The sequence below is a fragment of the Dysidea avara genome, chromosome 14, assembly GCF_963678975.1.
Source record: "Dysidea avara chromosome 14, odDysAvar1.4, whole genome shotgun sequence".
NCBI classification, from domain to species: domain Eukaryota; kingdom Metazoa; phylum Porifera; class Demospongiae; order Dictyoceratida; family Dysideidae; genus Dysidea; species Dysidea avara.
This window is the reverse complement of record NC_089285.1, coordinates 8,836,219-8,849,417: the sequence shown is the minus strand read 5'-3', so window position 1 is coordinate 8,849,417 and position 13,199 is coordinate 8,836,219. Positions and strand designations below refer to the sequence as shown.

Genomic DNA, 13,199 nt, shown 5'->3' with positions numbered 1-13,199 from the left:
AGTGCTTTTTTCAAATTGTGGAATACAAGACCACATGTGCAGGATATCTTGATATGAACAGGTTGATAATGATTAGCTGATTCTGTACTCTCTCTGTGCTGGTGATGGTGTTAATTTAACATAGCATAGATCACGATCAATTCAGAAATTTTATTACAATCATACATAGTCACAAACAAAATACAGTGTTGGTAGCGCCATCTCCTTAGCGCTGCCTTGTAATCAGTTGTTAGTGCATCTATAATTAATTAATTCCCACAGAACGAAATGGAAGTGGTGGCTCTCTATATAGTCTTTGGTAGTTTGATAGCGTTCATCCTTTGCCTGGTTGGGTGCGTCGCATCTTTTTTGCGACGTCGTGAGCCTGCCCACACTGTCAACAATGCTATGCAAACTGATGCGTACCGGCAACCGCCAAGCAGTGCTGCGAGTACACAAACAGATGTATCTGATGTGGCTGTATCCTCGCCAACTCCAATCGCTCCTGTTATCAGTATGGCCATGCAAACGGAGACCCCACCGACCCCTTCATTACCATCATCTGTCATGGCGCCTCCTGAGGCTGTCAGTATGGGCACACAAACTGAGGCCACGGACTTGGTACCGTTTGCCCCATCCCCTACCTCTCAGCCAGCTACATCTGTCATAATCTTGTCCGAGGAGCAGTTTGGGCAGTTACTCCAACGAATTGGCCCTTCCAGGTTGAGTTCCGTGGCAGCCCCAGACACCGCTGAGTCTTACACTAGTGGAAGCCGACATCGACATCGTCACAGGTACGTACGTTGTTAATAAAGTTAGGTCAAACTATCAGTTTCCAATACTTCATGATCAGGAGTAGCTCAAGGAGTAGATACCACCCTCGGAATTTATGACCGCCGGCATGAAATTATCAGTCTCACGTGGCCGTACATTTAAGGTAAATGGTAAATTAATGCGTTTCTTTGTGACTAGTAGTTACTGCAATAATACTTTATTAATAGTGTTGGCTACAATATTTTGTCTTTTTCATTACAGAACTGACATGATGTAACTGCTGTAGCTAATTTTCATAATTTTGATGAGAAATGAGGCTCTTCAAATATTTTATACAGAATTTATGTGATAAGGCCTACAAAAACCTGAGTTGTCACTCAACTACTGTATTAGAGTTTTAGCATTCTGCAGCATGTATAGTGAATACTTCATGCCTACTAAAGCTTTCAAGGCAATAATGAAAGTTTGAAATTTAAGCTCACATGTGATATTTAGTAGGCCTTGTCACATATATTGTGCAGTTTGAATTTTGATCCGTATATGCACAGAATGTTACTATACATACAAGATCCACAGAAGCTATGAAATCAGTACTTCGTGGGAAATATTAGGTAGGTTGTCAAGGTGCACTGTTTCCATGGTAAATAATTTTATTTAAGCTCCAGATTTGTGTGCTTTGTAAACCTTTCTAGGAGTCAGACAAACTTTGACACTTGTTGATGTGGTCACCACATGTTCATTAGCTATGCATGTGGTGTAGTGTATTGTTTCTGAATTACAAAATTCCTTAAAATAAATAAGTCTTGTCATCTAAAACGTAGACAGCTTATGAAGTTCTTAAAGGAAAGAGCAGCAGTAGATGGGTATATACAAAAGCTTTTATAGTACAATAGCCTATAAATTGATAGAGGAATTAATGTTACATACATACAGTACAAAATGCAATGTTAGTGGGTCTTTCACTCCCAGGATACTGTTGTGGCATAATAATGTAGGACTGGTGTCTGTAGGTCCTGATGTGGAGTGCCACATCTAACATTTCTAAGTCAGTCAGCAATTTGAAGGTCCCATGATCTTACTGGTGGTAGGAAATATCTTACTAGACCACTGGTAAGTATAGATGTGAAGTTAAGGTAACAACATTCACCCTGCAGAAATATGTAATATAGCAGTAAAGGAAAATCATCTTGCAATAATTGTATAGATATGTGTTATAAACACTTCAAAGTGCTTGATTCACTTGTCTTACCAAAAACACTTATAAAACTAATCATTTTTTCGTTCTTTATACTGTATAGCCTTAGCCATAATTATTTCAATGGTGGCAATAATTTTTTTTCTGGATTTCCAAGTAAAACATCTATGTAGTAATTAATATGCTGCTATAAGATCATGCATACATTTTTTTGCTGCTTCTTTCAAAATCTCAAAACCAACAAAAATTTCTCTCTTGAAAACTTTTGGCTCTATGCATGGTAGTTTTACTTTTCTTAGTGATAGTTTGTCAACGTTCATTATACTTGAGCTTTTATACTGATGTACTGAAATGGTAACAATAGGCTTACAGTGGAACCTCTAAACTAATGAGCAAACTTACTGCAGGCCTACCTTTTATATGGAGCCTTCACAAGGTAGTAGTTTGAACAGTCAACTTGAAGGAACTGTGACTTAAACTATTATTAAAGAGGGTAATATTCTTCAGTGTATTGCAGGGGTACTGTAGTTTGTCTGCACAGCAGTTACTAAGGCAATGGGAGTGTAGGAGGGACTAAGCCAAACATTACAAAGTCTGTTACAGAAACTGTCCATTAATTTAACTGTAGTCAGCTAAATTTGGTGTTAAACTAGCTATAATCATATGCAATACAAGAGTACTACTGCTAACATGAAACAAACAAAATATAGCTTTCATTAATGAAATCATGACGTGTTGAGCTGTTTTAAGGAATGTGCAACATAAAGGAAGAAATCATTTGGAACAAGATAAGGGTGTGTGGATTTACCTAAGGGTGAGGATTTGCTTACCTATGGAAATTGAGAAAATTGGAAGAGTAAAAACTAAACATAAATTACACAACAAAGTCAGGTCTCACAACATGTTTGTTAGTTTGTCAACGTTACCTTGTGGTTGTGATAAGAGAAATACTGCCTGGAATGCTTCATTGTGGTGTGGCAAAGCCCTGTAAATACAAATTCTAAATTATATCTGTAAGTGTTGTTATTATTTGACCGTACCTTGTACTGTGAACATACAACTTGACTGGTCAGCTTTAGCCAGTTGAGTATATTCAACTGCCCAGGGGTCACCACGTGGAGGCGCTGACCATGTAGTACTATATAATACTACTGACAACCCCCGCCACCTCCTCCACCACCACCTCCACATTATCATCATGTAGATGATTTTTGATCATAGTGGTCATCGTCATGGTGATCTAAAATACTATGCTGATCATCCATGTTGATCATCAGTATTCTGACCATCAGTATCCACAACATCAAGCTGATCATCCACACTGATCATCAGGATCATCTTTACCACCATATCAAGTGGATTGTCAGCATCATGTGTCAAAATGTTGAACATCATCATCGTCACACCTGCAGTGAGAAATATAAATAAATAATAAAAGTAATAGCCTTATAGTTGCTATTTCAATGTTCATGCTGCCTGATCTCCATGATGCATGATGCCTGATCTCTGATCTCCATGATACCTTGCTAAATGCAGCTCATAAAGAAATGTTTCAATATTGTAGTGATGTGCACCTTTGCATGATTGAGATGCTACTGTAAAGATTCCATCTTGTGAATGTTACTATCATCATCGTTACGGTCATCGCCATAGTCATCTTCATCCTCATCACTATGGTCACTGTGATCATTGTCATGAAAACATGCAATTATACAATTGATGAGGTAAGACTAACACCAATATACTTCCTATATATGTGACCCAGTCTGGGAAAACCGGGCTTATCGTCTATTTAAAAGTATCGAGAAACGCCAGTTTTAAGTATTTAGTATGTTGTAGTTCACCAATGGTTGAAGCTATGTGTACCAAATTTTCACACGTTTTACACCAATTCCTTACCTTCCAGAGTATCCACTGTGCAAGTAGCCAACAACTAAGTTTCCCGCCATTTTAGATTTTTTAAACTGAAGCTGAATGTATCAGGCGAGCTGCAAATTGGGTGGGAGGCAGACAAGATGGTGTTCAAAAATTGAAAAGGAAGGCGTAGGGATGAATTAGGTCACGTTTTGGGCCATTGAGGTCTCAAAATAGGCTAAAATGAATGGAAATTTACAGCAGAGGCACTTATTCAATACCACAGAGCTGTACAGCCACATACAGTCATCCCCAGACTGACCAGAGCTCCATTAAGGCCCCACACAGCATGCACGGATCACCACAGGACTTTGGAAAAGCAGCCAGCAAAACCAGACCACTCAAGTCTAGCTGATTTTGATTGTGGAATTAGATAGTTTATTCATGTAGCTTTGTGTCCTGGGTGAAAAATCGAATCTGCTGACATGGGTGATAAGACCGGTTTTCTCAGACTGGGTCACATATTATATTGTTTTTCTAGTCCTATCAATGTGTAATGTTGCCAGGGACTACAATATGTTAGGCATACAGTAACATATTAAATCCTCACTATTGTATGATCATGATAAGCACGCAATGCTGCATGTGTTTAAAGAAAATTTTTATATCTGTATATTGTGCAATGCATTATCTTACCCAATATCGCAGAAAATTGGATCCATGTCTGTTTTGTCCCATGCTGATAACAGGATAGACGCTTTGTGGAAGTTTATATCAAGCGTACATCACACTTGCACAAACAGATCTAAAACAGACTAATGAAGATCCACTCCTTAAAGAAAAGTTCTTAATCAAATATATTTTCATTATTCAAGATTATGGATACCTTTTGAGTAGTACTCATTAATTTTGGTTATACACAATAAAAACTTGATGATAGCTTGCAACCTGCTGGCTATTTCTCTGAAGTATGAAGGCATGCAGACTTTTAAATCAGCTGTAGCTTCTCTAAGGCATTAAATTCACATCCTGTAAAACAGAATACATAACTATCAATGGCATAAAACAACAAGTTGTGACCTGTTATTTAGTCTCCAGATAACACACTTCCAGATACCCATAATCAAGACCTATTAATATACAATAAATAATAAAGTTCAAAATTTAGATTAAATATCTTACATGCTCAGTCAATCCTTTGCAAAGAAAATATAAATGTCTTTATCAGTCATTGGTGAATCCAGTCTAGTCAAATTCGTATCATTAGCCATTACCCAGCCTCTGTCTTGTTTGTGACAGGAAGTGTAGTGCCCTGAGGTAGCACTGGGTCCATAATGAGAAATAATATTTTTCACTCTGTACTGCCTACCCTCCACTGTCAGTGTAAAACGTGCAACATCATCCACAGACGCATTTACTTTATGTGCAACACCTCCTCTATAACTGTACAGTTTGAGTTGCACTACAATTAGCTCACTAGCTGTTACTAGTTTTCGACTTGACTCATACACAGCACCTTCAACACTGCAAGTGGTACAGTGTGAACCTTCTAGTACTTCCCAACTTTCCATCCTAGCAAACATACTACTTAATGTAACATTCATTGATGGCCCTTCAGGAATGGTAAGAAGCAGTAACACATTGCCAACATCACTACACGATGAGTATGGGCAATTGGTACATCGTATCCTAGTTCTTATGAACAGTTTCAAGCAGTTCTCTATTGTTCTGCAATACATAGATAAATTAACCAAAAATTCTGATGCATCTTGCTGCCTTTGCTCAGAAAATGGTGCTCCGATCATTCGGCGTACTTGTCTACAAGAAAGTACTTCATCTCTGGATGGATAATTGTATGAGTTGGATAAGTCTCGTAGAACTGTGTACCTACTGGCAATGAATGCACTTCTGAGAGCACTGTGCTGCAAGAGAGACTGTAACACTGAATTAGCATAACACGATACACCATCAGGATTTTTGAAAGGCACACAACTTTTAAATGACCTATCAGCTACACTTGCTCTAGATGGTCCTGAGGTTTTGAATTCAGCATATCTCCTGGTAGTATTCTTTACAGGAGTTGCTGCAGTCTCAGTTGGTGCATCTATACCAGGGGATGTGGATTTAAGACTTTCACTATTATCTCTGGTGCTATTTACAGCTGCCAAATCGATTGTTGTACCTGCTGTAGGTGGCTTCACAGATGCAGGGGCTTTTACATGTTTAATAGGCTGTTTACTATGGTTGACTGCTTCTTTCTGAGTTGGCACAGAAGACACAGCATGATAAAACAATAAATACACACCCTTTGAACCACGTGGCCAATTTTCTGTGCTCATGGTAAGATCAGTGCAATGCAACCATTTTCCACTTATTGAAAGTATAGCTTTGTATTCGTATCCAGGTCGTGATGAAGTGGCCACTTCACTAACTGCTGCCATTAGCTTGTACTTTCGACCATCTATCACAAATGTACTACTTGATACTGCAGTGACACTAGTCTTTCGAGGACAAGTTTTACCTTTTATTAATTGGCATACATTCATTCTAAACACTAGCACACTGCCTACTTTGATAATGTCCTTGCGAACTTCTTCAATGCCATGGCAGTCCTTGCATGTACTATCAGATTCCATCCACCCTAAAGAAAATTTCATTAGATCATCAAATTTTATACTTTTACATGATTCTGGAAAGCGTAATTCTACAACATTCTCGTCACAAGTGCCCACATCTTTTCTACCACAATGTCGACATCTGGTATGCACATTAACTGTATGATGCATTGGTAAGTGTACTTCAAAGGAAGTCACCATGATTAAAATCAAAAACTTCAAAGCATCTTGAGAAAAAGATCCATCAAATGGACTGCCTAGCTCTTGACGTAACTCTGTGCAATCCAGAGGGGTATCAGCATTGTTTACATATTGTCTGCACAAATTTTTAATAGCTCCATCATGTCCATCCAAGATCACCTTGCGTACAACTGGAGAAAACAGGACACACTGCATCACTGAGTTTGCAAAACTTGACACACCATCTTTATTTACAAACCCTTTCCTTTTAAATGTGACAGCTTGTGCTGCTGGTCGCTGAACCGCAGATGTCCATGGAATCGTGCACCACTGAATATCATCTACTTTCTTGGATCTTTGTTTAGTGACAGAAAATCTTTCAAGAGTTGGCCGGTATTGTATTCTCAACCTGTTGTATTCCAGTATTGCTGAATCAAGGGCCTTGACAGACCTAGGATCAAAATTTATCAAATGTAGACCATCAAGTGATGTTACCCTAGATAAAGCCACATATGCCTGTCCACATGTAAACACAGTGTTTCCTATGTCTGTAACTACATGCTTCAGTGTGAGCCCTTGACTCTTGTGGATGGTGATGGCACTTGCAGCAGTGATAGGAAATTGTGATCTAATTACAAAGGCTCCACTGAATACTTCAAACTTGGTACTTACTCTTTTTAATAAATGTTCTTCCTCATTATTGTGGAATTTTATAGTCAGTGATTCTACCTTATTGGCTTGATCAATACTATGCCGAATGGACTGTACTGTCCCAATAGCACCATTCACTAGACCCCGAGAAACATCAATGTTACAGCGCAACATAACTTTGCACCCAATCTTTACCCCAATGACGTTCTCTAATCCTGCGGTTTGGGTGCAGTCTTCATTGAACAGTCCACGCTGTCTTCTGCAACTAGTTTGTACTCTTTACCTGGTAGACGGCTTAACACTTCAGCATTTATCTCCATACACATGCTCCTGGTAGGCAGTAAACAAACAGTGTCTTCTGGTAGTTTTAGGAGCACATCTACCACTTCTTTCATCCTCCCACTAATAGAAGCACTCCTAAGGGATAACTTGCGCTGATTAAGCATTTTAATATCATTTGCAGTAAGTTTTCCCAGTCTAACTCTTCCCAACAATTCTGTAAACTGGTGATGATCTTTTTGCCGCATGTTGATAACTAGCTCATCGTATTCAAAGAGTGGCTGCCAAATGTCCACACCACCTGGAGAGTCAGTATGCTTATGAACAGTAGCACTAGTAAGTGGGGTATACACAGGCTGCTCAAAGACTGGTGGTAGCTGTAACAAATCACCAAACACTAAAATATTCTTGCAGCCAAACCAACCATTTTTTATGTCACCTGTGTTAAATATTTCTGTCAGCCTTAGATGAATATAGAGTAGGGTGACATGGCTGACCATTGATATTTCATCTACGATTAAAAGCACCAAATGTTGTAACTTCTCTCTGACAATTTTTATTGCTTCATCTGATAGGGAACGATATTTAGGCGTCTTGCCATGCTCTACAGGCAACTGTAGTAGGCGATGGATCGTTAGGCCATTCACATTAAATGCCGAAATTCCTGTAGGTGCTGTGATAGCAGCATGCTTTTCCAATGAGGAATGGATCCATGCTTTCAAAGTTTTTATTAGGAAACTTTTCCCTGTACCACCACAACCACTAACAAACATACGTAGTGGTTCTGGATGATTTAGTACTGTGGAAGAATTTTGGGCTTGGAGGTGAGAGCTTACTCTATCAAACACTCTTCTTTGATCATCATTTAACTTTTCAATCATGGAGTCCACATCAATAATGTCCTTGTTAGCCACTGCTTCCTCAAACTCGGCCATAGCACCCTGGGCTTCAGTATAAGCACTGAGAAGTGGATCTTGGATAACAACATCTGTAGAGCCATCCTCTTCTTGTTCCATTTCTGTTCGTCGCCTATCAATCTGGTCCCTGACAATTTCATCTTGTTTCTGCATCTGCTGTAGTCGATTGTGATAGTTTACAGCATCCGGTAATTGCTCTTGACAGTTTTCAAACTCACTTTTGTAGCTTTCACTACTACCCATCAATGTTTCACTATTTCTCCAAGGTTTGAACAGAAGAAGCAATGCATAATAATACTTCTCTGCTTCCTGATCCACACTGTATTTGTAATGATTAATCAAGTAAGGCCGTGTTCTCCTTTTTAAAAAGCCATCTTGAAAACGATAGTATATTGCTAACTGAATTGGTTCTGCTCGAACAAAATCAAACCAAGACATAAAGTTGTGAAGGTGCACATTTTCCAACTGCTCTGGTCTGTTGGGGTAATATGAGTCTACCCAAGAAGGAAAAAATATGTCACATGACTCTCTATCCATGCTTTCTATCACAGACTTCTCTTTCAATCGTCTACTGCGCACCATATTTACATCAACCCACCGGATCGTGGTATTTGGATCAGTTACAAACAGTGGAATACCAAGAAGTGTGTCACATGCTTCCAAAGCACCACACTCTCGGTGTGACAAGGATCTCATTGCAAAATTCCACAGTTTGCTTGTTATGGACTTAGTAGACTTATTTATGCAATCAAAATCTTCAACAGTGTGCTTTTTTCTGGTTTTGTACAATATTTTGTGCAATACCAGTTAAAGACAGATGAATTTTCCCCGATGAATTGGATGTCCATATTACCCTGCCATGCGAGCAGTATTGCAGGGCTGTAATCGTTTATGCGTACTTCATTCGCACAACGTGGCAAGTCGTAAAGTCGGGAATTAGTCTTCAGGGATTTTCTTCCAGCAACAGCATCAATGACATTTCTCAGGACTATTTTTTCACGCTGAGGCCTGGGAAAACCAAATCTACAAATTTTCTTTACTCCTTCTTGCCTCTTAGACAATAATCATTACAAGAATGCTGCTGAAATATTATTACTCGTTCATACAGTGTTGGGCACAGTGTACTGTCAGGGATCTGACACGTGACATACTTGCTCACAAATTCACAAATTTCTTCATCTGTGCTTTCACCAATTATTGGTGCTCCTTCTACCCACACCTCTGCATGACTGTGTTGCAAACCTCTCCCTTGATATTCACGCTTTGCACCAAGAGCATATACAGGACCCAAAGGTTGACTGTCACTAAGAATAAAATCATAAATAGCTTTGTACTTGTTATCAATGAATCTAGTAGCGGACACTGGGTCTGTGACGATCATCTCACTTATGGACATTGTAGAGAAACTGGAGGTTATACTTATCAAATAAGCCCGAAGATCATCCCACAACCATTCCCCAGGATTTAATGTGATAAACCATGTAGGTGGGCCATAATGAAGTGACATACAGTTAAGATCATTGCGATATCTGGTCCAAAACGATTCGGTATTACGCACACGTGCAAATATCGTGGTTAAGCTGCCCTCTATTTCTTCTGACAACAGCATTTCTAGACATCGGGCAGCAGTTAGCCGTTCACTTGGCCTAATCACTTTTAGTTTGTGGTAAATTCCACTTGCAATTTGTCGCAGTGTAGCTTGATTATTTAAATAAAAGATTAGTTGTTGGTTTAGTCTAAAACGTGGATCACGTGATTGCAAAATGCATTTAACGTACTCTGCTGCACTTAACGGCACTTCTCGTTGACACCTCTGTCCACCAATATCATGTGGGTACAAATCTGGGAAACATAACATCCAGATTTTTCATACGGTTGTCAAGAGGAGCTTCATTTATTTTAAGCATTTGGTAGAGTGCTGTGGCCTTCTTGTTTTCTCTTGGGGCATGCAATGGATTAATTGTATATTGCTCATAGTATGATTGCTCCTCATGCTCAGCAATTTCTTCTACCATAGCCTGTCCGGATGTTGCAAGTGGTTCTCCATATGACCCTGCATCAATTAGGCTACCAATCTCTAGTTCTTCTGCAGTTCCAGGAAGCTGAATCAAAGCATACAGTGGATTGATTTCTTTCAACTTTAGAAGAGCATTGTACACCTTGTTCACATCTACAAGGTCCTGCCAAATAACGTTGGATTTACTTGGTATACTGCGCATTAAAATGAATAGTTCACCATGATTTGGAAGTGCTTGCTGTGGTTCAGGCAATCTTTTCAATGTTTCTTCAATTGGTAACGGCAAGTGAAATGTTGCTCCAGTTACCTTCTGAATCTTGTGGCTAGCAGGCATCTGCCTTTTTGCAACTGTTCCCATCCTGGTCACTGTCTGAAAACATTTTGCCCTCTGTATTAATATTTTCTCATAAGCATTTAGTATGGATATCTCTTCTGGAATATCTCCAAACTGCACCCATTTAATATGCACCGTGGTGGGAATTTTGCTTGTCTGAAATAATTCAAGCAATACTTGCATATATATCCTTTGGGCAGTCCATCATTGTATTCTCGTCTGTTCTCATTATACTCCAGCAAAGCCTGCCATTCACAGCTGTTGGGCAAAATGCGCAAACTATTTAAGTGTGAACATTCTCTCCGGTAGCACAGTTTGTCACATGATATGCAAGGGTAATTTGCAACATCCAGACACCGTTCAGAGAACTTCTCATAAGCTGCCTTATGTTCCTCATATATTTGTGTTTCGCTCAAAGGATTGTGGTCAACATCAAACTGTCGAAGTCTGCTGGTTTTAGCAATTTCTACAATCTCTGAGATCTTCTCTAAATCTCCACGTTTCAAAGCATGCTCTATCTCTGCAATTTTTCTGTCATGTCTACGTACTTCATACAACATTTGCACCACACACCGTATGTCTGGAAAATGAGGAGCTAGCATACGTAAATACAACAGAGGAGAATGACAAGGTGGAGATGCTATAATTATAGCAATGCAATGGATGGCCTTGAAGCAGCTCCTCTTTTGCTAACTGATTGGTGCAATCATCTATCTGCTGGATGTACCTGCGAGCAGTATCAGGTGCACATTCAATGATATTATGATATATGCTCTGAAGTCTATCTTCAATTACTTCGGTTTTGTCCAACTTGCACCATGGTGGGTCATAACAGCATTCCCATGTTGAAACATCCTTCCCAGCAATGCTGCACTTGATTGTATACCCTGGAAATTCCTCACACTTTAAGCTGCCATCTTCATTAAATGCTTCCTGGTTGTATGTGGCCTGAGGGAAAAATGCTTCGGTGTTACTTGTGTGCAAATTGATACCAAGGAGTGATGTAGAGTCCATAAGGACTTCATCAGATTTCTTGCAAAGAGAAGCCTCTAAATTGTTCTTCAGTTTATTAAAAGATTTTATGAATTGATGTTTAAAGAAGCTAAGCTGCTGCATACCAGACTTAACTAACAATTGCGCCTTAATCATGTTTGCTGCCCTGTTCCTTATTCCCATTGTTCGAACTAGTCTTTCCACATACTCTGAGGCAGTACCGTGATGATTGCCTTTACGCTTGAAAATACGGTTATACTTTTTGCACACACCCAACGCACTTAAAGAGGCACATCGTTTCTCAGCTGCTTTGTGCAATAGTTCACTGTGTAGTCTTTCATATCGTTGTGCTGCTCTTTTCTTAGCAGGAAGTGGATTTTCAGCATACTTCTCATGCCTGATGCATCGACTGATCGATATTTGCATAATATGACGATAAAGCACGATGTTTAACAGCTAATGGATTTAGATGGTATTTGGCCAAAATCCGTTTGATCCATGGCTTTGGATAGCGTTTATATGCACTGAGCACTTGATGTCGTTTAGGAGAGGGATTACGTCTATAGGCATTACGCATCCTTTGCCTCACTGGTGAGGGATCTACAGCATAATTTGTACGCATTCTTTGTCTCACTGGTGAAGGATCTAAAGCATAGCGTTTGCGCATCCTTTGCTTTATATGTGAATGATGTAAAGCATAGCTTTTACGCATCCGTTGCTTTACTGGTGAAGGATTACAGGAATAGCTTTTACGTATCCTTTGCTTTACTGGTGAAGGATTACAGGAATAGCTTTTACGCATCCTTTGCTTTACTGGTGAAGGATTACAGGAATAGCTTTTACGGATCCTTTGCCTCACCGGTGAAGGATTAGAGGAATACCTTGTACGGATCCTTTGCCTCACTGGTGAAGGATTAGAGGAATAGCTTTTACGGATCCTTTGCCTCACTGGTGAAGGATTAGAGGAATAGCTTTTACGGATCCTTTGCCTAACTGGTGAAGGCTTAGAAGAGTAACTACTGCGCATTTTATGTCTTTTTGGTGAAGGGTTAGAATGATAACTTTCACGCATCCTTTTCTGTGTAGGAGAAGGGTTTTGGGAATATTTTTCTCTGCGTTGTTTACTGATTGTCGGCTTATTGGTATGATATGCTAGCCGCATACGCTCCTTTATAGGAGACTTTGCACTACAATAGTACCTAGATTTAGCTCTTCTCTGACTGGGGGAACTCCAATACTTGGATCGTCTCTTCTCATTCACTTCATGTTTCCGTTGATCCCAAGTCATGGTGCTCTCCACAGTATCATCTTCTTGTTGCTCAAATTGATCTACCTTGTTACAGGTTTCCTTCTGTTTCTCTACATACTTTCTTTGTTGCTGCTGACGACGTTTCCTGCTCTTGCTTACCAT

At 39.5% G+C, this 13,199-nt stretch overlaps 3 protein-coding genes and 2 long non-coding RNA genes across 6 annotated transcripts; 1 reads left to right on the top strand and 4 right to left on the bottom strand.

Moving 5' to 3' along the window:
* Nucleotides 1-568: 568 nt before the first annotated feature.
* On the top strand, nucleotides 569-1,102 carry LOC136244502 (uncharacterized). The gene is made up of 3 exons (XR_010695356.1): nucleotides 569-773; nucleotides 833-916; nucleotides 1,015-1,102. It is a non-coding gene; the product is annotated as an uncharacterized lncRNA (long non-coding RNA).
* A 481-nt stretch (nucleotides 1,103-1,583) lies between these two features.
* Nucleotides 1,584-3,173, bottom strand: LOC136244501 (uncharacterized). The gene is made up of 3 exons (XR_010695355.1): nucleotides 2,989-3,173; nucleotides 2,875-2,933; nucleotides 1,584-1,901 (listed from the first exon to the last, which is right to left on the bottom strand). It is a non-coding gene; the product is annotated as an uncharacterized lncRNA (long non-coding RNA).
* A 12-nt stretch (nucleotides 3,174-3,185) lies between these two features.
* LOC136244500 (uncharacterized) lies at nucleotides 3,186-7,483 on the bottom strand. 2 transcript variants are annotated; one of them, XM_066036090.1, is made up of 7 exons: nucleotides 4,985-7,483; nucleotides 4,883-4,932; nucleotides 4,689-4,831; nucleotides 4,499-4,634; nucleotides 4,413-4,441; nucleotides 3,523-3,628; nucleotides 3,186-3,474 (listed from the first exon to the last, which is right to left on the bottom strand). In XM_066036090.1, exon 1 carries the CDS (start codon nucleotides 7,420-7,422, stop codon nucleotides 4,993-4,995), a length of 2,430 nt encoding a protein of 809 aa, XP_065892162.1. In that variant the 5' UTR covers nucleotides 7,423-7,483; the 3' UTR covers nucleotides 3,186-3,474; nucleotides 3,523-3,628; nucleotides 4,413-4,441; nucleotides 4,499-4,634; nucleotides 4,689-4,831; nucleotides 4,883-4,932; nucleotides 4,985-4,992. The 2 variants fall into 2 exon arrangements, with proteins under 2 accessions (XP_065892162.1, XP_065892161.1); XM_066036089.1 differs by lacking the exon at nucleotides 4,413-4,441.
* Nucleotides 7,458-9,493, bottom strand: LOC136244045 (ATP-dependent DNA helicase PIF5-like). The gene has a single exon (XM_066035570.1). The coding sequence runs from the start codon at nucleotides 9,138-9,140 to the stop codon at nucleotides 7,458-7,460; it is 1,683 nt and encodes a 560-aa protein (XP_065891642.1). The 5' UTR covers nucleotides 9,141-9,493.
* Nucleotides 9,494-12,179: 2,686 nt separating this feature from the next.
* LOC136244044 (corepressor interacting with RBPJ 1-like) lies at nucleotides 12,180-13,199 on the bottom strand. Its single transcript, XM_066035569.1, has one exon. The coding sequence runs from the start codon at nucleotides 13,197-13,199 to the stop codon at nucleotides 12,180-12,182; it is 1,020 nt and encodes a 339-aa protein (XP_065891641.1).